General features: G+C 39.6%; 1 protein-coding gene across 4 annotated transcripts in view; it reads right to left on the bottom strand.

Moving 5' to 3' along the window:
* Positions 1–2,970: 2,970 nt before the first annotated feature.
* Positions 2,971–21,255, bottom strand: part of LOC135104921 (high mobility group protein 20A-like) — a 42,651-nt gene continuing 24,366 nt past the window's right edge. For 2 of the 4 annotated variants that reach the window (XM_064012678.1, XM_064012680.1), the window contains exons 7-9: positions 19,199–19,323; positions 9,098–9,253; positions 2,971–4,613 (exon numbers count right to left, since the gene is read on the bottom strand). In XM_064012678.1, coding sequence (XP_063868748.1) covers positions 4,474–4,613; positions 9,098–9,253; positions 19,199–19,323 — 421 coding nt within the window. In that variant the 3' untranslated portion in view covers positions 2,971–4,473. The remainder of the gene's footprint in view (positions 4,614–9,097; positions 9,254–19,198; positions 19,324–21,255) is intronic. The other 2 variants (XM_064012681.1, XM_064012682.1) reach the window with 1 other exon arrangement.

Raw genomic sequence — 21,255 nt, 5'->3', positions numbered from 1 at the left:
AACCTTTAATCCTGCTTTAATCTTTAATCTTGTTCTGTCATTCCAATCCCTCCTCAGGATTCCCCTAAATGGAGGTGCCTTTGGCATTTTGTCTCTGTTAGTTAGGAGGACCTGAGGAGGTATTTTGCCGACTTTCCTTGAAATGACTACTGCTTCCATGTTAGAGACTCATCTCTGTGTGGCAAGTGCATAACAGAGGTGATAGTGTCTGGTATGGAGGCTCTTTTTTCTCAACCCTAAACCTTCCAAACCTTGGTTTAACACACCCTGTTCTCATGCTATACATGATAGAGAGGTGGCACATAGAAGGTACTTGTGCCTTCCATCACCAGAATCTGAGATCTAACTTCCCTTGTGACTTCTGGCACCTAGCCAAAAACATCTCCAATAACTTTGCTTCTTCTTTCCCTCCTTTATTTCAGGCAGATGGCACCACTGTTATTACATCTTTCTCTAAAGCTGAACTTTACTCAAACCTTTGCTAAAAACTCTACCTTGGATGATTAAGGGGTTGTTCCTCCTTCACCTCCACCTTCTGGCTATTTCATGCTACCTATTAAAATTCTTCACTGTGATGTTTTCCATGCCCTTGCTGGCCTAAACCCTTGGAAGGGTTATGGACCTGATGGGGTCCCTCATATTGTTCTTCAAAACTGCACCTCTGTGCACCTTGTCTAGTCAAACTCTTTCAACTGTCTGTCAACATCTAGCTATCCTTCTTGCTAAAAGTTTGCCTACATTCAGCCTTTTCCTAAAAAGGGTGACTGTTCTAATTCCTCAAACTACGGTCCCACTGCTTTCATTTCCTACCTATCTTAAAGTTTTTTAATCTATTCTCAACAAGAAGATTCTTAAACATCTATCACTTTGCAAACTGATTGCAAGTATGGGTTCCATCAAGGCCACTCTACTGATCTTCTGGTTTTCCTTACTGAGTCTTGGTCATTCTCTTTTAGAGATTTTGGTGAAATTTTTGCTATTGCCTTGGACAGATCAAAAGCTTTCGATAGAGTCTGGCACAAAGCTTTGATTTCCAAACTACCCTCCTACAGCTCCTATCCTTCTTTGTAACTTAATTTCAAGTTTCCTTTCTGACTGTTCTTGTGCTGCTGTGGTAGACAGTCACTGTTCTTCTCCTAAATCTACTAACAGTGGTGTTCCTCAGGGTTCTGTCCTGTCACCCACTCTCTTCCTATTATTCATCAATGATCTTCTAAACCAAACTTTTTGGCCTATCCAGTCCTAAGTTGATGATACCACCCTTCACTTTTCCACACCTTTTTGTAGACATCCAACTCTTCAGGAAGTAAATGGTTCACACAGGGAAGCCACAGAATGCCTGACTTCTGATCTCTCTAAAATTTCTGATTGGGGCAGAGCAAACTTAATATTGTTCAATGCCTCAAAAACTCAATTCCTCCATCTATCAGTTCAATACAACCTTCCAGACAACTATCCCCTCTTCTGCAATGATACTCAACTGTCCCCCTCTTCTACACTGTCCTGTCTTTTACTTATAATCTAAACTGGAAACTTAACATATCATCTATAGCTAAAACAGCTTCTACGAAGTTAGGTATTCTGAGACATCTTCGCCAGTTTTTCCCACCCTTGAAGCTGCTTACTCTGTACAGGGGCCTTATCCGTCCATGTATGGAGTATGCTTCCCATTTCTGGAGGGGTTCCACTCATACTGCTGTTCTAAACAGGGTGGAATGAAAAGCTTTTTTGTCTCATGAACTTCTCTCCTCTAGTTGACCGTCTTCAGTCTCTTTCTCATCGCCACAGTGTTGCATCTCTTGCTGTCTTCTACTGCTATTTTCATGCTAACTGCTCTTCTGATCTTGATAACTGCATGCCTTCCCTCCTCCCACAGCCTCACTGCACAAGACCTTTTTCTTTCTCTCACCCCTATCCTGTCTGCCTCTCTAATGCAAGAGTTAACCTGTATTCTCAATCATTCATCCCTTTCTATGGTAAACTCTGGAACTCCCTGCCTGCTTCTGCATTTCCACCCTCATGAGCTAACTTTCCCGCTAACATGACTTCTCCCCATATTTGTACATTTCCTCATCATTGACTGTTTCTCAATAAAATCTGTGAAATCTACTTTTATATTTGTGTTGAGTCTCTGTTAAGCACAAAATATACAAATTTTCATCCTTAATCACTTCTGTGTTCACCGTTCCTTTCTTATAATATGTGTCGCTCTTGAGTAGTAGCTCACTGAATTAATGATGCATGACCCGAATCCATAGTCTCTTTCTTGACATTGTATCCATTATTAGTTGCTTTTCATACACTTAACACTATACTGGTCAATGACGGGGCATTACATCGTTCTTTCAATCACAGAATCCTCCTTGATTTTAGGGAGCACTATTATATCAAATACTAACTAAACCAATTGTTATCTCCAATTAGTTATTAATTCTTTTAGATCCTCAACCATTATCTGTATTTCTTCCAACATCTCATTCTCTATTTTCTCTTTGCCATTCATGAGAATTTTTCATAATTTTGTTCTTTCTTAGGGGGTAATTGCAAGCTATGATTTTAATAATTTATTGTATTTATTTTGAATATACGTATTAACGTTGTGCTTGTGGTAAATGCTCACCATGATTAGATGAAAAGGAGTGATAATATTTTTATAACATTCATAGTGATTATATGAAAGCTAGATTCATCAATCAGAATTACCCACATTACTTGCAATGTTACAGCTAGTGTTTATATACCAGCTGCTGTGTTGGTAAAGGTTCTCTGGTCAATCACACCTGAACACTGAGATCACAGCTCCTCCCATTTGTCCCACTGGTCACTGTAAAATTAGTCAAGTTTATCCATCCTGTTCATCAGAGCTTCTGATCAGATAAGTCACCATCTTTTATAAGTGGCTGCTCCAAGCAGAAATGTAATACAGGAGTAAACTTCGTATTAATTCATACTTTATAATTATACCTATAATTTCCACATTGGTTTAAATTTTTATTCACTTGTGAATACAGGTTGTCATCGACTTAAGACAGCAATTGGTTCTGACCAACAAGTCATAAACTGATTTAGATGTAAGTCAGCTCATGCAATAATTACCATACATACAAGCATTCCCTTATTTATAAACATTCAAGTTACAAACTCCTGCAGATATGAACAAGAGGCCAGGTTCAGGACCATTCCTGAACCACCTGTAGCATCAAGATCACACTTCTGCATCATGCTGAATGTGAGGACAAAATACACACTCAAACAGTTCTATGCTATGTGGTATGACTGTGATACAAATTACTGTGTGGCTGTTCAGATGCAAGTAATATGTGGTATGGCTGGGAGTGATGAGTGAGGTATGGGCAGTTGTGTGGCTGGTATGATGTGTAGCATGATGCGGTTTTGTATTTATGGTTTGGCTGGGTGCTATATATGCAGTGTGGTTGTGTTGTGGCTAGTTATGATGTTAAATATGGTGTGACTGAGTGTGACATTGTTTGTTGTGTGGCCAGTTTTGATGTATGTTGTGATATAATAACTGTGTGGCTGAAACTGGCACAGGAGAAATCCCAAGTCACTCATAACAGCAAGATCATGTTGTTTACACTGATGCAGCACCATGCTCCCATGTCACACTCAATGTGAGGATAAAACATGCACTTACACAGTGCTAGACTATGTGACTAGCATAAATACGCACTTTACCACGTTTTCAATATCCTTGGTTTTGTGATCCTCAAGTTTAGCGGTATAGCTTTGGAAGAAAGCAAGTGCAAAACTCAAGAGGGTACTGTACACCCAAAATGTTTAACAAATTAGCAAGTTATAAACATAGCTTATGAACATAACAACTTACAATCATCTGGAACCTAACTCATTCATTTGTAACTCAGGGAGTGTCTGCATTATGATGAGCCACTTTGATGAGCTGTTAAGTGAAGGTAACAAGGAATAGTAAGTTGGAAAACAATAGTGAAGCGAGATTTAGTGATGACACAAGTGAGGAGGAGTGTTTACTAAATCCATTTATTGTGATCAGCTGGCCAATAGTTGATCATGGTCATGATTGTAATGTTGGTCAGTTGGATCAGTCATATGTTGATGATGACTCGTACCTGTCCCTGTGTGTGTGTATGTGAAATAATTATTGAAACACATAAAAGGCTGATATTTTCATGATCGTTACTTGGAGCATCTGGATGACTCAGGTACATAACTTAAAACTACCAAAACAATACTTTGCATTCTGGAAGTTACTTAAAAAAATATAAGAAAACTACATAGCAATATTATCTTGGATGAAATACAGTTCAAACTCAACCCTAATGAGTTATGGTGTTAGTTGCATCATAATAATGATCTAAAACTCTATTTCACATTCTTTTCACAAGGCAGTGATTACTGTTTGTCATGGAACAGTTGTTATGGTGATTAATGAATATAGTATTCTGCCTTCTCAGCAACTTGCTGAGGTATCTCTATTCAAGTGAGTGCTAGCTGACTCACTATCCCCCTCACAGTTTGAATGAGACCTTGATGTTGCTGTGGGTTGTTCACAATAAGGGAATGCAGTTGGACCATATAGCTGTCTATCGTCTCCTCTGTGGGTGCCGCCTCACTGCCTGCGAGAGATTTACATCATTAACTTCCCAAGGGGAAAAAACATAATTCACAATGCTGCTCCTAGAAAGAGACAACAGAAGACCCAAAACAAATGGCTAATATTGTTTCCAACATGTCTTGATACTTTTCTTTTGAAATGGTTCCAGGAAATACAGAAACAAGAATTAAATTCATGTTTACCAGTAAAAGAAAGAAAGAGTAAAGATGCTGGTTAACTCTGGGATCAGTAAGGTGTATACAATAGCAATAAGGGTAAGTAGAAAGTCTTGCAACAAAGCTGCAGAAGAGGGGTGTAGGCATGCAGTTAGTAAGTTCACAGGAACAATAACCAGTGTGACCAGTGTGGCAATGGGAGGAGCTGTGATCTGTATTCAGGCAGGTGTTGGTTAGGGAAGAGCTTTATCAATAAAGCAGTTTGTATATGTATGCTTAGGGATGTGACATCACAGCGTGTGGATAATTCTGAGTGATTAATTTAATAAAAGATACAAGTTACCTATGTAATGAACATGAAAGAATTATTAAATCACTCCCCTTATTTTTAGCTTAAACTTACCTACCTTAAGTAAAATGATTATGCACATATTTACAAAAATATTACAGGAATCATTGGTTCTGTTAAAATCACAAATGCAATAATTGATATAAAGAAAAATTCCCACAATTAATGTTTCACATGCAGTAAATTAGCTCTTGGCAAGCTTTCTCATGGCAGCAATTAGTCTTCAAATATGAGACTTTATTATATGGTGATTTTTAAGCTAGAATTGCATGACTTTGATCACATTCAGGTGATGAAGTCTTGCCTTTGAAACATGTTATTGTATACTGTTGTCTGGACTTTTCTCTTTACTGTGTTCCCTTTATTCTTAATTTTATTTATTTGTTCAGCGTGATCTGAGAAGAGAAGAATTGTTGGAAGATCCATTGATGAGTGAGTGTTGTCTTAATGCAGACAACTTCAGACCTGCCTACTGAGCCTTTGTTCCAAATCTCTAAAGAAAAATCAATTATTTTCTGAAAGGCAGATGAGTATCATTTTATTGTGGTGAGTCTGATTGGTTACAACCACTCACAATTATGCTCCATCCCTTCTGGTATCAGTGAAACTGATAGACTGGACAAGGTGTATTCACTGTCTTGTTGGCTGAGCCACAGTGTGTGCATCACCTATGTTATAAACAAATCTGAACCTGCACCCCTGGTTTTTTTTATTTATTTTTTTTATTTACATTCTCTAGGCTTACAACAACCCTTCTACTTACAGGAATTATCCCATTTGCCCCAGGAGATTCAAACTGCCCTAGGCCCTGTACCCAGGGTTATCAGCCACATGCACCAACTTTGAAATGTATCATCCATAGACTCTTGTATAATTTCCTTATGCACCAAGAGTAATTACTCAGTTTGTTTGTATTATACACCATTAGATTGCTGAATCAATTCTCCACATATTTCACATCAATATTATGAAGTTTCTTTTGAAAGCAAAACAATGGTGTGTGTGTGTGTGTGTGTGTGTGTGTGTGTGTGTGTGTGTGTGTGTTTACCTAGTTGTATTGTAAAGGGCATGAACCAAAGCTCATTTTGTCCTGTCTCCATAACCATATTTATCCAGTTTCTCTTTAAAGATGTGTACACTGTTTGCCACAACCATCCCTTCAAATAATTCTAGATTTCAATAGTATGATACGGGAAGCTGTATTTCTTGATGTTGCTGTGTGTGTGTGTGTTTACCCTCACAAGATCATTTTATCACCATCTTGTCTCTCTCTCTCTCTCTCTCTCTCTCTCTCTCTCTCTCTCTCTCTCTCTCTCTCTCTCTCGAGAGAGAGAGAGAGAGAGAGAGAGAGAGAGAGAGAGAGAGAGAGAGAGAGAGAGAGAGAGAGAGAGAGAGAGAGAGAGAGAGAGAGAGAGAGAGAGAGAGAGAGAGAGAGAGAGAGAGAGAGAGAGAGAGAGAGAGAGAGAGAGAGAGAGAGAGAGAGAGAGGCCTCACTGCGCCCACACACACACACACACACACACACACACACACACACACACACACACACACACACACACATATATATATATATATATATATATATATATATATATATATATATATATATATATATATATATATATATATATATATATATATATAAGAGGAACACTGGCCAAGGGCAACAAAAATCCAAGCCCTCTAAGATGGCAGTCCCAGAAAAGGGTCCAAAGTGGTTGTCAAAAAATTGAAGGATAAGTGTCTTGAAACCTCTCTCTTGAAGGAATTCAAGTCATAGGAAGGTGGAAATACAGAAGCAAGCTGGAAGTTCCAGAGTTTACCAGAGAAAAGGATGAATGATTGAAAATACTGGTTAATTCTTGCATTAGAGAGGTGAGCAGAATAAGGGTGAAAGAAGAAAGTCTTATGCAGTGAGGCCGTCGGAGGAGGGGAGGCATGCAGTTAGCAAGATCAGAAGAGTAGTTAGCATGAAAATAGTGGTAGAAGACAGCTAGAGATGCAACATTGTGACAATGAGAGAGAGGTTGAAGACAGTCAGAGGTGAGGAGTTGATGACATGAAAAGCTTTTGATTCCACCATGTTTAGAAGAGCAGTATGAGTGGAACCTGGGCCCCCAGACATGTGAAGCATACTCCATACATGGATGGATAAGGCCCCTGTACAGAGTTAGCAGCTAGGGGGGGTGAGAAAAACTGGCAGAGACGTCTCAGAACACCTAACTTCATAGAAGCTGTTTTAGCTATAGATGATATGTTAGGTTTCCAGTTCAGATTATAAGTCAAGGACAGTCTGAGGATGTTCAGTGTAGAAAAGGAGGACAATTGAGTGTCCCTGAAAAAGAGAGGATACTTGTCTGGAAGGTTGTGTTGAGTTGATAGATAGAGGAACTGAGTTTTTGATGCATTGAAAAATACCAAGTTTGCTCTGCCCCAATCAGAAATTTTAGAAAGATCAGAAGTCAGGCGTTCTGTGGTTTCCCTGCGTGAAATGTTTACTTCCTGAAGGGTTGGATGTCTATGAAAAGATGTGGAAAAGCGTAGGGTGGTATCATCAGGGTAGGAGTGGATAGGACAAAAAGTTTGGTTTAGAAGGTCATTGATGAATTATAAGAAGAGAGTGGGTGACAGGAAACAATCCTGAGGAACACCACTGTCAATAGATTTACGAGAAGAACAGTGACTGTCTACCACAGCAGCAATAGAATGGTCAGAAAGGAAACTTGAGATGAAGTTACAGAGAGAAGGATAGAAACTGTAGGAGGGTAGTTTGGAAATCAAAGCTTTGTGCCAGACTCTGTCTAAAGCTTTTGATATATCCAAGGCAACAGTAAAAGTTTCACCAAAATCTCTAAAAGAGGATGACCAAAACTCAGTAAGGAAAGCCAGATCACCAGTAGAGTGGCCTTGACGGAACCCATACTGGTGATCAGATAGAAAGCTGTGAAGTGATAGATATTTAAGAATCTTTCTGTGCACGATAGATTCAAAAACTTTAGATAGGCAGGAAATTAAAGCAATAGGACGGTAGTTTGAGGGATTAGAACAGTCACCCTTTTTAGGAACGGGTTGAATGTAGGCAAACTTCCACCAAGAAGGAAAGGTAGATGTTGACAAACAGAGCTGAAAGAGTTTGATTAGGCAGTTTTGGAGAACAATAGGAGGGACCCCCATCGGATCCATAAGCCTTCTGAGGGTTTAGGTCAGTGAGGGCATGGAAAACATCATTGCAAAGAATTTTAATAGGTAGCATGAAGTAGTCAGAGGGTGGAGGAGAGGGAGGAACAAGCCCAGAATCGTCCAAGGTAGAATTTTTAGCAAAGGTTTGAGCGAAGAGTTCAGCTTTAGTAATAGATGTGATAGCAGTGGTCCCATCTTGTTGAAATAAAGGAGGGAAAGAAGAAGCAAAGTTATTGGAGATATTTTTGGCTAGATGCCAGAAGTCACAAGGGGAGTTAGATCTTGAAAGATTTTGACACTTTCTGTTAATGAAGGAGTTTTTGGCTAATTGGAGAACAGACTTGGCATGGTTCTGGGCAGAAATATAAAGTGCATAACATTCTGGTGATGGAAGGCTTAAGTACCTTTTGTGGGCCACCTCTCTATCATGTATAGCACGAGAACAAGCTGTATTAAACCAAGGTTTGGAAGGTTTAGGTCGAGAAAAAGAGTGAGGAAAGTAAACCTCCATGCCAGACACTATCACCTCTCTTATGTGCTCAGCACACAAAGACAGGTCTCTAACATGGAAGCAGTAGTCATTCCAAGGAAAATCGGCAAAATACTTCCTCAGGTCCCCCCAACTAGCAGAGGCAAAACTTCAGAGGCACCTTCGCTTAGGGGGATCCTGAATAGGGATTGGATCAATAGGACAAGATACAGATAACAGATTGTGATCGGAATAGCCCAATGGAGAAGAGAGGGTGACAGCAGAAGCAGAAGGATCAGAGGTTAGGAAAAGATCAAGAATGTTAGGCATACCTCCAAGACGATGAGGAATATGAGTAGGATGTTGCATCAATTGCTCTAGGTTGTGGGGGATAGCAAAGTTGAAGGCTAGTTCACCAGGATGGTCAATGAAGGGAGAGGAAAGCCAAAGCTGATGGTGAACACTGAAGTCTCCAAGAATGGAGATTTCTGCAAAAGGGAAGAGAGTCAGAATGTGCTCCACTTTGGAAGTTAAATAGTCAGATAATTTTTTATAGTCAGAGGAGTTTGGTGAGAGATATACAGCACAGATAAATTTAGTTTGAGAGTGACTCTGTAGTCGTAGCCAGATGGTGGAAAACTCAGAAGATTCAAGAGCGTGGGCACAAGAGCAGGTCAAGTCATTGCATACATAAATGCAACATCCAGACTTGGATTGAAAATGAGGATAGAGAAAGTAGGAGGGAACAGGAAAGGGGCTACTGTCAGTTGCCTCCGACACCTGAGTTTCAGTGAGGAAAAGAAGATGAGAGGTGGTGTTCTACAAATTGAAAATTAGATCTTAGACTGCGAATGTTGCAGAAGTTAATGAAGAAAAAGTTGAGGGGGGTGTCAAGATACTTAGGGTCATTGTCAGAAGGGCAGTCCGACCTGGGGACATTTGTGGTCCCCTTCCCAGATGGGGACTCCGAGGCTGGTGTAGGAGTCACCATGATAATTTTGAGTGAAGGGTGAGTGTGCTTGTACTTTTGTGTGGAGGAAGAGAGTTGACTTTAGAGGGCAGGCTGTGACTTTCGCCTTGTGTTGTGGGACACAAAGGGAAATGTTCAGTGAGGTCACAGCTGGGTTTAATGATAAGTTCACAACACCCCCTGATGCAGTGCTTTAGACCTCACTGGGAGTAATTATTGTTTTGGCAGGTGCCTACTGCCTCCTCCTACGATATATATATATATATATATATATATATATATATATATATATATATATATATATATATATATATATATATATATATATATATATATATATATATATATATATGCACACACACACACACACACACCCAAACACACAAACACAGTGTAGAGGTATCTGAAAACTCTAGTAATATTGAAACCACATGTTATGAATGGCATATAAGTGCACTGGCCACAATCCTGTTGCTGTTGCAAAATCAGCCATCCCAATAGATCATTGTTTTACAGCACAAAAAATAAAATAAATAAATAAATAAATAAATAAATAAATAAATAAATAAATAAAAAATAAATAAAATTAATAGAAAAATAATATGTTTGTTTCTGCAAAATAGTCTCTGAAGTTATCCACATTCATTTTTTATACCTCAGAAAATGTCTTAGATCAACGGTAAACTAAATTAAAACATGACGTTTATATACATCCCCGGATGGGAGCATGTAGTCACCAGGACATGTTTATGTGGCCCCAGATGATAAGGGTTAAGGAGTAGTTACGACTTACTGCTGTCATAACCTACTGTCACAGACTTAATGTAAAGGTTGCTGTGAGCTCAAAAATCTGAAAAATCAGCTTAGCTTAGGATTGAGGGTGAAAATAAATGCAAGTGACTTAGCAGGCTTAAATTTTACAAAGCTGATGACACACTGGCTGAACCATTAAGAAAGTGAATACACTTTTGTCTAGACAGCCAGTTTTACAAAGACCAGAGGGTGTAAAGATTAACAGTGAGTGATTGTAACCAGCTAGACTCGCCATAGTAAACTGCTACTTGTGTGTCTTACGGAGAGTACAGTCAGTAAATGCTAATCTTGCATTGTGGTGGCACACTCTGCTCAGGGAGCACATTTTACTTAAGGCCTCCCAATAAGGATAAAAAATGGGCAGGGACAAATGGGCTTATTGGCATCTCAAGTGCAATGACCAGTATCAATTTTCATAGTCAGTATTCATTGTGTCTTTGGTGATGTGTAACTGGCTTTTTTCTCAGATTGAAACACATTGTGTTATAATAGTGGTGTAGTGTTTGTAGTGGTAAGTGCAAGGCAGACAAGTCATGGTGATATCATTCATAGATCTTCACATATCGGGCTTGAAGGTGTTCATAGAGCAAAACATGTGAATTAGAAAAACACAAAACTTCCAGAACCTTATATGAAAATTCAACAAGTGAGGCAGTGAGGAATTATCTTTTCACAGCTACAGTGGTGGCACTCCCAATGCTTTCCTTCAGCTGCCTTGCCATAAGAGTCAAATCTGATTAGAGTTCAACTACCTTCATAGAAAAGCTAAAAGCCATGAGACAAAGATAAAGGGATGCCACCACCATGGTTGTGAATAGACAATACCTCATTGCCTCCCTTGACAAATTTTCATATGACATTCTGGAAGTTTCATGTTTTTAAAGCTATATCAACACGATTCAAGTCCAACATGTGAAGATCCATGATTGAATGATATCACTGTAATTTGTCTGCCTTGCACTCATCACTACAAACACCATAGCATGAACAAAACATAATGTGTTTCACCCCAAGAACAGAGCCAATTACACATGAAAGACACAATGAACATTGACACTGGTAACCTGCTTAATACTGGTCATCATTGCTATGGTGATGAGTGAGGAGGAGAAATCCACTTAAGATGCCAATAAGTCAACTTGTCCTAGCCCATTTTTTTTTTATGTTTACTGAAAAATCTGAGGTAAAACACACTTCCCAAGCAGCATGTGCCATCACGCCTGTAGAGTTCCTTCAAGGCTAAGTAGGCCAATCAAAGATCAAATGCATCAAGACAATTCTCAATGGATTTTCTGATAACTCATCTCATTCCTCCTTTGAACACAATTAATAAACAAAATAAAAAAGGAATGGGAAAAATTAAACTTAAAAGTCCAGACAACAGTATATACACACACTTACACTGCTACAAAGGGCAAAGACTTGATCCTTCACTCAAATATGATGAAAATGGGCACAATTCTAGGTACAAAATCACCATATATTAAAGCTTCACATAAAAGGACTAACTGTGCCAGAGAAATCTTGCCAGATGTAAAGTAACCAAACACAAGTGGAGGACATTTATAATGAATACTAGAGCTTGGGGGAGTCAACTTGTTTCACACATATCTGGTAGCTTTGAATATTTATTCTCTCATAAATTAGTCATCAATTAGATATCATGAGGAAGAAAGTTAAACTAATTAAAAAGTGTATTTATGATCTTCAGCCCCTATTTAGTAAAAATGTGGATGAAACCAGTGTGTGGCAGACACCATACCCATCCCCTGCATTCCAATCTCCCACATGATGCAACCTGCCTTGTGACCTGACACCAGCCTCTGGCCACCCTGGCCCAACCACATGTACAGCCTTTGTCTGCAGCTGTGCTCTGACCTACCCTGCTGGCGATGTGGGCTCCCAGTGGGATCAAGAGCCCCAGCTATGACCTGACCCGCCAGCCATGAGGGCAGTCTCACCCCAGTCTTGACAGTCCTTGTCCTTCCTGCCTTGGGGGCAGAGTTCTGTCCACCCTGCCTCAGTGGGCAGACATGTCGCAGGCAGTCTATATTTATCTTTGTACAGTTTTGTTTATTTATATTAACCTTTAAAGCACAGGTTTCGACAATAATCGACACTCAGTGGCTGGACTCAAACCGTGGGTGTCAACAATAGTCGACAAGGCATTTTTTAATTAGTGCAGTCAAATTAGATTAGTTTGTTCTGAAGTAGAGTATGCACATTTTATTTATCTATTTATTTATTTTTTATTTTTTTCTTCAAACAATACTCACCCACACTACCTTGACTAAGTACTGGTCAGGCTATGCACTGCACTAGCTATGAGATGATGTCCACTAGATTTCCCACCTCTCCTGACTTTGATATGTCTGCTGAACATCCCACCTCTTCTCCACGTCCAGTCAATTTCATTCACAAGATAGGGCTCTTTAACCTCAACACTCATCAAGGACATCAGGAAGGTCTTGAATATTAGTGAAATAGATAGATAACTGGAGAAGATAGTCACAAGCATCATCATGGGTAGAGATACAGATACCATATTGAGTAACTGTAGTGATGTTGATGGATATGAGATTGCTAGTGACAGCAATGCTACTGTTGCTTCTCCAGAAGCTATTTATAAGAGGAAGGGGAAAGTTCCTCTAATAAAGGTCAATTATATAGCAAGGATCGGCAAAGGAGGCTCATGTCAGATTCACCACCTCTAATCATCAGAGGTGCATTTCTACAACAATGCACTACACCCCTTCTCCAAGCTGTTTCACCTCTTCTGAATCAAGCTTCTGAAACAAGGTATAACACAAAGGGGGAAGAGCAGGAAGAGGAGAAAAATTATGTTGTATCTGCCTTATTGCCAGCAGACATGATATGTTGTAATTATGTTGTATCTGCCTTATTGCCAGCAGACATGATATGTTGTATCATGTCTGCCTCACCACAACCACCACCACCGGTACCTTTTACCACCACTGCCACAGCCTCCACACATTGTACCACGAAGAAACAATCCCCCAGCACTTCCTCAGATGTGTCTGGGAAGCAAAAGGAATTACCAAATGGACAAGGAAGGATGTGAGGAAGGTAACAGGCTCCGCTGCTGCTGCCAGCACCTGAGACAAGTGTTTACAATGCAGCGAATGATATAACAGTCAATTTGTAGCAACTTGCGAGTTATATCCTGTGTGCTTTGGAAAACAAAAGTGATATTGTTTTCCATCTTTCATCTTTCCTTTTGCTACAGTGTAAATGCAGCATTCTAACATGAATGCTAGCTCACCGCTAAGTTTAGCAAATAACACTAACCAGTGATTTGTACAATAAAACGAAACAAAAGTTAAGTGCTTTCTGGGTGTGTTTCATACAAAATGTATAAAAGTGATGTTTTTATTACTAAACCAACGACAGAAAGTATACTAGGAGTGGACAACTGTCTGTAATAATGTGTTTTCAGTGATCCTACTTCATTTTTCTGTACTTGTTCAATCAATGGCCATGGTCTTCATATAATGTTCAAAGGACAGTTAAGGACATGTACTTTACAATGATACTTAATTCAGTCACATGAGTTGAGTAGGAGTGAAGATATAAGAGGTAGAAGTGAGGTAGCTTTTGCTTGAATATGCCTACATGGGAGAACACACATGGCAAAATAATCCTGCACTTTAAGGGTTAATATACAGCAGCAGCTATACAATTATGTTTCCGTGGCACCATGAACACAGTATCTAGAATCTTACTAGTACAGTGTTACTCATTCAAGTGGTGCCTCTATTAAGTGTTGCTGGTCTTGCCCCTCTCCTTTCACTTCTCCATCCTCTCCTTTGATTAACAGCACTCATTTCATTATACTGCTGGGCCACAATGTTTATATTCTGCATTATTTAATTGTCACTATCAGTTACTACTAATACACCGACAAGTAAGCATGTACAGATGCGCTGATGAGACAAGAGTTATTAATGCATACCACTACCAATGTCTTGTCTTGTTTTTACTCTTTTTTTCTTCTGCTCTTTAATCTATCTTTGCCATCATCCACTCCATCACTTCCCCTAGCAATGGAATAGTTGATGACAGAGTTAAATCTCAAAAGTAGAAGAAAAGGAGCTAAAACACAAGAGACACACCAGTAGAGGTTGGGGGGGGATATTCAGAGGATGCTTTGCAGTAACCACTTACAGCCTCAGATTGATACACCCACAAATGCTTACAGGTTGGTGTTTTGTAATTTATGTGTCTGACACTGACTGATAGTGACAATAAAGTAATGGAGAATGCTGATAATGTGGCTAGCATAATTAATGACTTTCTTTTTCACAGATAAAGAAAGAGGAGTAATGGTAGAAAGAGCAGAAAGTTAAAGTGCTAAGTGGAAGACTTGCTTAGATATTAACTTTTTTCATCCACACACTGTTATCAAAGTGCAGATAGAAGTGGGCAGAACTTGGTTGTGGTTGTTTCTGAACTAATGCATTGTAGGTGAAATAGGGTCTCCATTATCCTGCTGATGACGCCACGAACTGAGGTGGTTTGATGGAAAGATGTGCTTTTTTCACTGTATAATCCTCGTCACAGTCATTGTCACTCTGGAGTCACCATTTGTGAGATATAAGCTGAATGTATTGCCAATAGTATTACAAGCTAGATGTTTTAAGTTGGTGCAAGCCTGGAGCAGGCAGTGCTCAGAGAGCAGTCTCAGCTATGAAGTAAACTAAGTTGAAGCTTCATTACAGAAACAAGAGAAATCAAAGACAAGGTAAGAAAACTATAAACAAAGGAATCTGTTGTGAATAAATGTTACTTGTCCATATTTTACAAGATATTATCAAGGTAAAACATTATATTATACTAAGAGACTAGTGTAGACATTTTTGTGTTGAGAGTAGCCATCATGAAAAGGGTGTATTCTAATTTTTTTTTTTTTGCAATGTAACAACAATGTTAGGAGGAGACAGTAGGCACCTGTTGAAATGATAATTACTCCCAGTGAGATCTAAAGCAGTGGATCCGGGGGTGCTGTGAACCTATCATTAAACCCAGCTGTGACATCATTGAACATTTCCCTTTGTGTCTCACAACACAAGGGGACAGTCACAGCCTGCCCTCTAAAGACAACTCTCTTCCTCCACACAAAATAACAAGCAGCTAATAACACACACACACACACACACACACACACACACACACACACACACACACACACACACACACACACACACACACACACACACACACTCTTCACTCAAAAATTCAAAATTTTCATGGCGACTCCTACACCAGCCTTGGAGTCCCCATCTAGGGAGGGGACCACAAATGTCCCCAGGTCAGACTACTCTTCTAATAACAACCCCAAGTGTCTTGACAACCCCTATCAACTTTTTCTTCATTAACTTATGCAACATTCAGTCTTAGATTTAATTTTCAATCTGGAGAACACCACCTCTACTCTTCTAAACCTCATCTTTTCCTCACTGAAACAGGTGCCTGAAGCAACTGACAGTAGCCCCTTTTCTGTTCCCTCCAACTTTCTCTATCTTCATTTTCAATCCAAAGCTGGATGTTGCGTTTATGTGCGCAACAACTCAACCTGCTCTTGTGCCCAAGCTCTTGAATCTTCAGAGTTTTCCACCATCTGGCTATGACCACAGAGTCACTCAAACTAAGTTTATCTGTGCTGTATATCTCTCACCTAACTCCTCTGACTATAAGAAATTCTTTGACTACTTAACTTCTGAAATGGAGCACATTCTGATCTTTTCCAAAGATCTCCATTCTTGGAGACTTTAATGTTCACCACCAGCTTTGGCTTTCCTCTCCCTTCACTAACCATCGTAGTGAACTAGCTTTCAACTTTGCTATCCTCCATGACTTACAGCAATTGGTGCAACACCCTACTTGTATTCCTGACCATCTTGGAAATACACCCAACATTCTTGAACTTTTCCTAACCTCTAATCCTTCTGCTTATACTGTCACCCTATCTTTTCCACTGGGCTCCTCTAATCACAATCTGATATCTATATCTTGTCCTATTGATCCAATCCCTCCTCAGGATCCCCCTAAGTGAAGGTGCCTCTGGTGTTTTGCCTTTGCTAGTTGGAGGGACATGAGGAGGTATTTTGCTGATTTTCCTTGGAATGACTACTGGTACCATGTCAGAGACCCATCTTTGTGTGCCAAGCGCATAACAAAGGTGATAGTGTCTGGCATGGAGGCATACATTCTTCATTCTTTTTCTCAACCTAAATCTTCCAAACCTTAGTTTAACACAGCCTGTTCTCATGCTATACATGATAGAGAGGTGGCCCACAAAAGGTACTTAAGCCTTCCATCACCAGAATCTCATGCACTTTATATTTCTGCCCTGAACCATACCAAGTCTGTTCTCCAACTAGCCAAAATTTCCTTCATTTATAGAGTGTCAAAATCTTTCAAGATCTAACTCCCCTCATGACTTCTGACTCTAGCAAAAATATCTCCAACAAATTTGCTTCTCCTTCTTTCCCTCCTTTATTTCAACTAGAAGGCACCACTGCTATCACACCTATTTTTGAAGGTGAATTTTTCGCTCAAACTTTTGCTAAAAACTCTATCTTGGACGATTCAGGCCTTGTTCCTCCCTCTTCTCTACCCTCTGACTACTTCATGCTAGCTGTTAAAATTTTTTGCAATGATGTTTTCCATGTCCTTGCTAGCCTAAACCCTCAGAACGCTTATGGACCTGATGGGGTCCCTCCTATTGTTCTCCGAAACTGTGCCTCTGTGTTTGCATCTTGCCTAGTCAGACTCTTTCAACTATGTCTGTAAATATCTACCTTTCCTTCTTGCTGGAAGTTTGCCTGCATTCAGCCTGTTCCTAAAAAGGGTGACTGTTCTAATCCCTCAAACTACCGTCCTACTGCTTTAATTTCCTGCCTATCTAAAGTTTTTAATCTATCCTCAACAAGAAGATTCTTAAACATCTATCTCTTCACAACCTATTTGATTGCTGGTATACCTTCCATCAAGGCCACTCTACTGGTGATCTTCTGGCTTTCCTTACTGAGTCTTGGTCAACCTCTTTTAGAGATTTTGGTGAAACTTTTGCTGTTGCCTTGGACATACCAAAAGCTTTTAATAGAGTCTGGCACAAAGCTTTGATTTCCATACTACCCTCCTACAGTTTCTATCCTTCTCTCTGTAACTTCATATCAAGTTTCCTTTCTGACCATTCTATTGCTGCTGTGGTAGACGGTCACTGTTCTTCTCCTAAATTTATTAACAGTGGTGTTCCTCAGGGTTCTGTCCTGTCACCCACTCTCTTCTTATTATTCATCAATGACCTAAACCAAACTTCTTGTCCTATCCACTCCTACACTGATGATACCATCCTGCACTTTTCCCGTCTTTTTATAGATGTCCAACATTTCAGGAAGTAAACATTTCACACAGGGAAGCCACAGAACACCTGACTTCCGATCTTTCTAAAATTTCTGATTGGGTCAGAGCAAACTTGTTATTGTTCAATGCCTCAAAAACTCAATTCCTCAATCTATCAGCTCAACACAACCTTCCAGACAACTATCCCCTCTTCTTCAATAACACTCAACTGTCCCCCTCTTCTACACTGAACATCCTTGGTCTGTCCTTTACTTATAATCTGAACTGGAAACTTCACATCTTATCTCTAACTAAAACAGCTTCTATGAAGTTGGGCATTCTGAGATGTCTCTGCCACTTTTTCTCACCCCCCCAGCTGCTAACTCTGTACAAGGGCTTTATCTGTCCATGTATGGAGTATGCTTCTCATGTCTGGGGGGGGGGGGGTTCCACTCATACTGCTTTTCTAAACAGGGTGGAATCAAAAGCTTTTCGTCTCATCAACTCCTCTCCTCTGTCTTCAGCCTCTCTCTCGTCTCTGCAATGTTGCATCTCTAGCTATCTTCTACTGTTATTTTCATGCTAACTGCTCTTCTGATCTTGCTAATTGCATGCCTCTCCTCGTTCCACAGCGTCGCTGCACAAGGCTTTTTTCTTTCTCTCATCCTTATTCTGTCCACCTCTCTAATGCAAGAGTTAACCAGTATCCTCGATCATTCATCCCTTTCTCTGGTAAACTTTGGAACTCCCTGCCTACTTCTGTATTTCCACATTCCTACATCTTGAATTCCTTCAAGGGAGGTTTCAAGATACTTATCCTTCAATTTTTGAGTACTGTTTCGGACCGTTTTCTGGGACTGGCATCTCGGTGTTTTTTGTTTTGTTTTGCTTTTATTGAATTTTCGTTGCTCTTGGCCAGTGTCCCTCCTACATATAAAAAATAAATAAATAAATAAATAAATAAATAAATAAAAATATAATCAAAACATGCAAAACTTCTAGATCAGTATTTCCCTGAAAATCACTGGGTGTATAAATTAAGATGCAAATATATAACCAGGGTTTTGCAAATTACATGGATGATATGGATAAGGTAGGAGGGTGCATATACACACATATACAGGTACATTGCATGCACTTTTAAAACAACCTTCTTTCAAATACAACAAATTTCTTCTATTTTGACAAACTGACATAATAGACAAGGTCCTCACACAAAGAATCCAAGTATACCAACTTACATCAAGCATCCCACCATTTCTGTTCCATGAAAAGAGCATCTTACCTGGTAAAGGGAGATTAATGAAGGCTCTGGCCAAGGTTCGTCGTAGGGTCTCTATGTGCTGTTGTAATGCTGCATTGTTGCTGCGCTGTTGACATGTCTCCGACTCCAGACGCTCCACAGTGCTCCTGTTAAGTGTGTGTGTATGTGATTAAAGACACTTATGCAAATGAGAATTTTATGGTTCTAATCACTGGAAAAGTATTTAACAAATTAAGAAAATCTAATACTTTAAATGCATCAAAGATCTACAGACAAGGGCCTACCTAAATTGCTATAATAATGTCACTTTATTAGTAAAACCACTTAAGGAAAATGTCAATGTTATGGTTGTGCACTAAGGATAGATGGGGAGGAGCTTCATTTCCTCAAGGAACAAAAAAAATGTTAGTGTGCCTCTAGCATGAGTGATGACATTTTTTTCTTTTATCACCAATGCGATATTATGCAGTGTCCAACATTAGACCAAGAAAAGTGAGGATGCAGGAGGAGGCAACCCACTGCTCTCATAGAAGAGGCCATGAAAGCCAGAAGATCCCACAGAGGATCTAAGTTTATGGTGAGGCAAGTGGAGGCTGAGCCTCACATCACCACTATGAAACTTGAGTAATGTAACCCAAGACAGCAAGAACAAGTGTGTTTGCACAATCCAGTGATATTTGTGAAATAATCTCAGACAATAATAACACATGGTGTCATGAAGAAATCCTCACAAAACAAACATGCAAAAAGAGAGTTAAATTTAGCAAAAAAAAAATATCAGCAGTGGGACAAAAAAGTGGAAGAGGGTACTATGGATTGATGAGGGCATATTTCTTGTGACTGGGAACAGGGAAGGTAAAGCTACTCTCACAGGCTGCTGCTGGCAATAGAAGAATTGCCTGATCAGCAATAAAACCATGGACAATCGCTGGTCAGTTGCCATTCAATGCTGGTGATTATAGATATTCCCCACCACTGTTAGTCAACTTCAAAATGCTCAAAGCAGTTGGGAATGCTGCAGGTCTATCAATGATGAAAATTACCCATGATGACCAGGGGTAAACCAGCACTAGGCCCCTGACATTCCAGGGTATACTGCCAGTTTACTGCCAGTCAAAGACAAGAAAAAAAATCACACACTGGTATCTATATCTCCATCTGCTTAATTATTTTTTCAAGAAAATACAAAAGCAGTAACAAATTGCTCTCTGTCTACATCTACATTTAAACTCTGAATTTCCATTTTACATTGAACAAAGAGGAAAAATATGTGATGTCAAACATGGAAATGTCAGTAATGGATGGGATGGTGTTCACTTACAACACAAATTACAACAGATTGCTGGTCTGCTGTCAGTCTACCACCAGCTGACCTCAGACAGTTGTACATTAACTGCCAATCACAGAAATGAAAAATTGTACATGGTTTACCACCAGCTGACTGCCAGTAAACCAACAGATTACTGCACAAGTGCTGTTGGTTCAAAAATCATCACTGATCTACATTAACCTTGTCAGCAATCTGGTTGTCCTTGCTGACTGGTAGTAATTAGGGATGAATGTAACTGTAACCATGAATGTGTGAGAGGGCCCTAAAGTGCAGTTATGGCCAGGGTTGGATCCATAACACCAAAACAACAACCAGGGGTTAGTAAATCACCCTGCTTCAGTGACATTGAAAGGACATTAGGATATCATGGGACTCACAAATTAGTGGTACTTCCAAAAAAATATCTCAAGATATTTGGAACTGCTGGCAGACAATCTACAAGATTGTTTTGTTGCCTACAGTGTAAGATCTTGCAGTAAGATGATGCATGGTCCACACAGCTAAATTAAGGAGAGGCAAGAGTTTTGTGGCATGGAATACATAAAGGACTGGTCAGGCTCTAGTCCAGATATTAACCCCATTGGAAATCTTTGGGTGTTAATCAATCATCATCTACAAGGTTGCATCATGTCAACTATCCCCTAACTTGTTGACTAACTTCAGGACATATTAAGTAATTTAAAACCCTCCTTAAGCATATCATAGAATCCATCCCAGACATTTTGCTAGCATCATAAAGAGGAAAGGA

The sequence above is a fragment of the Scylla paramamosain genome, chromosome 11, assembly GCF_035594125.1.
Source record: "Scylla paramamosain isolate STU-SP2022 chromosome 11, ASM3559412v1, whole genome shotgun sequence".
Taxonomy (NCBI): Eukaryota; Metazoa; Arthropoda; class Malacostraca; order Decapoda; family Portunidae; genus Scylla; species Scylla paramamosain.
Note: the sequence above shows the minus strand (reverse complement) of the source record. Positions and strands in the feature narration are given on the sequence as shown.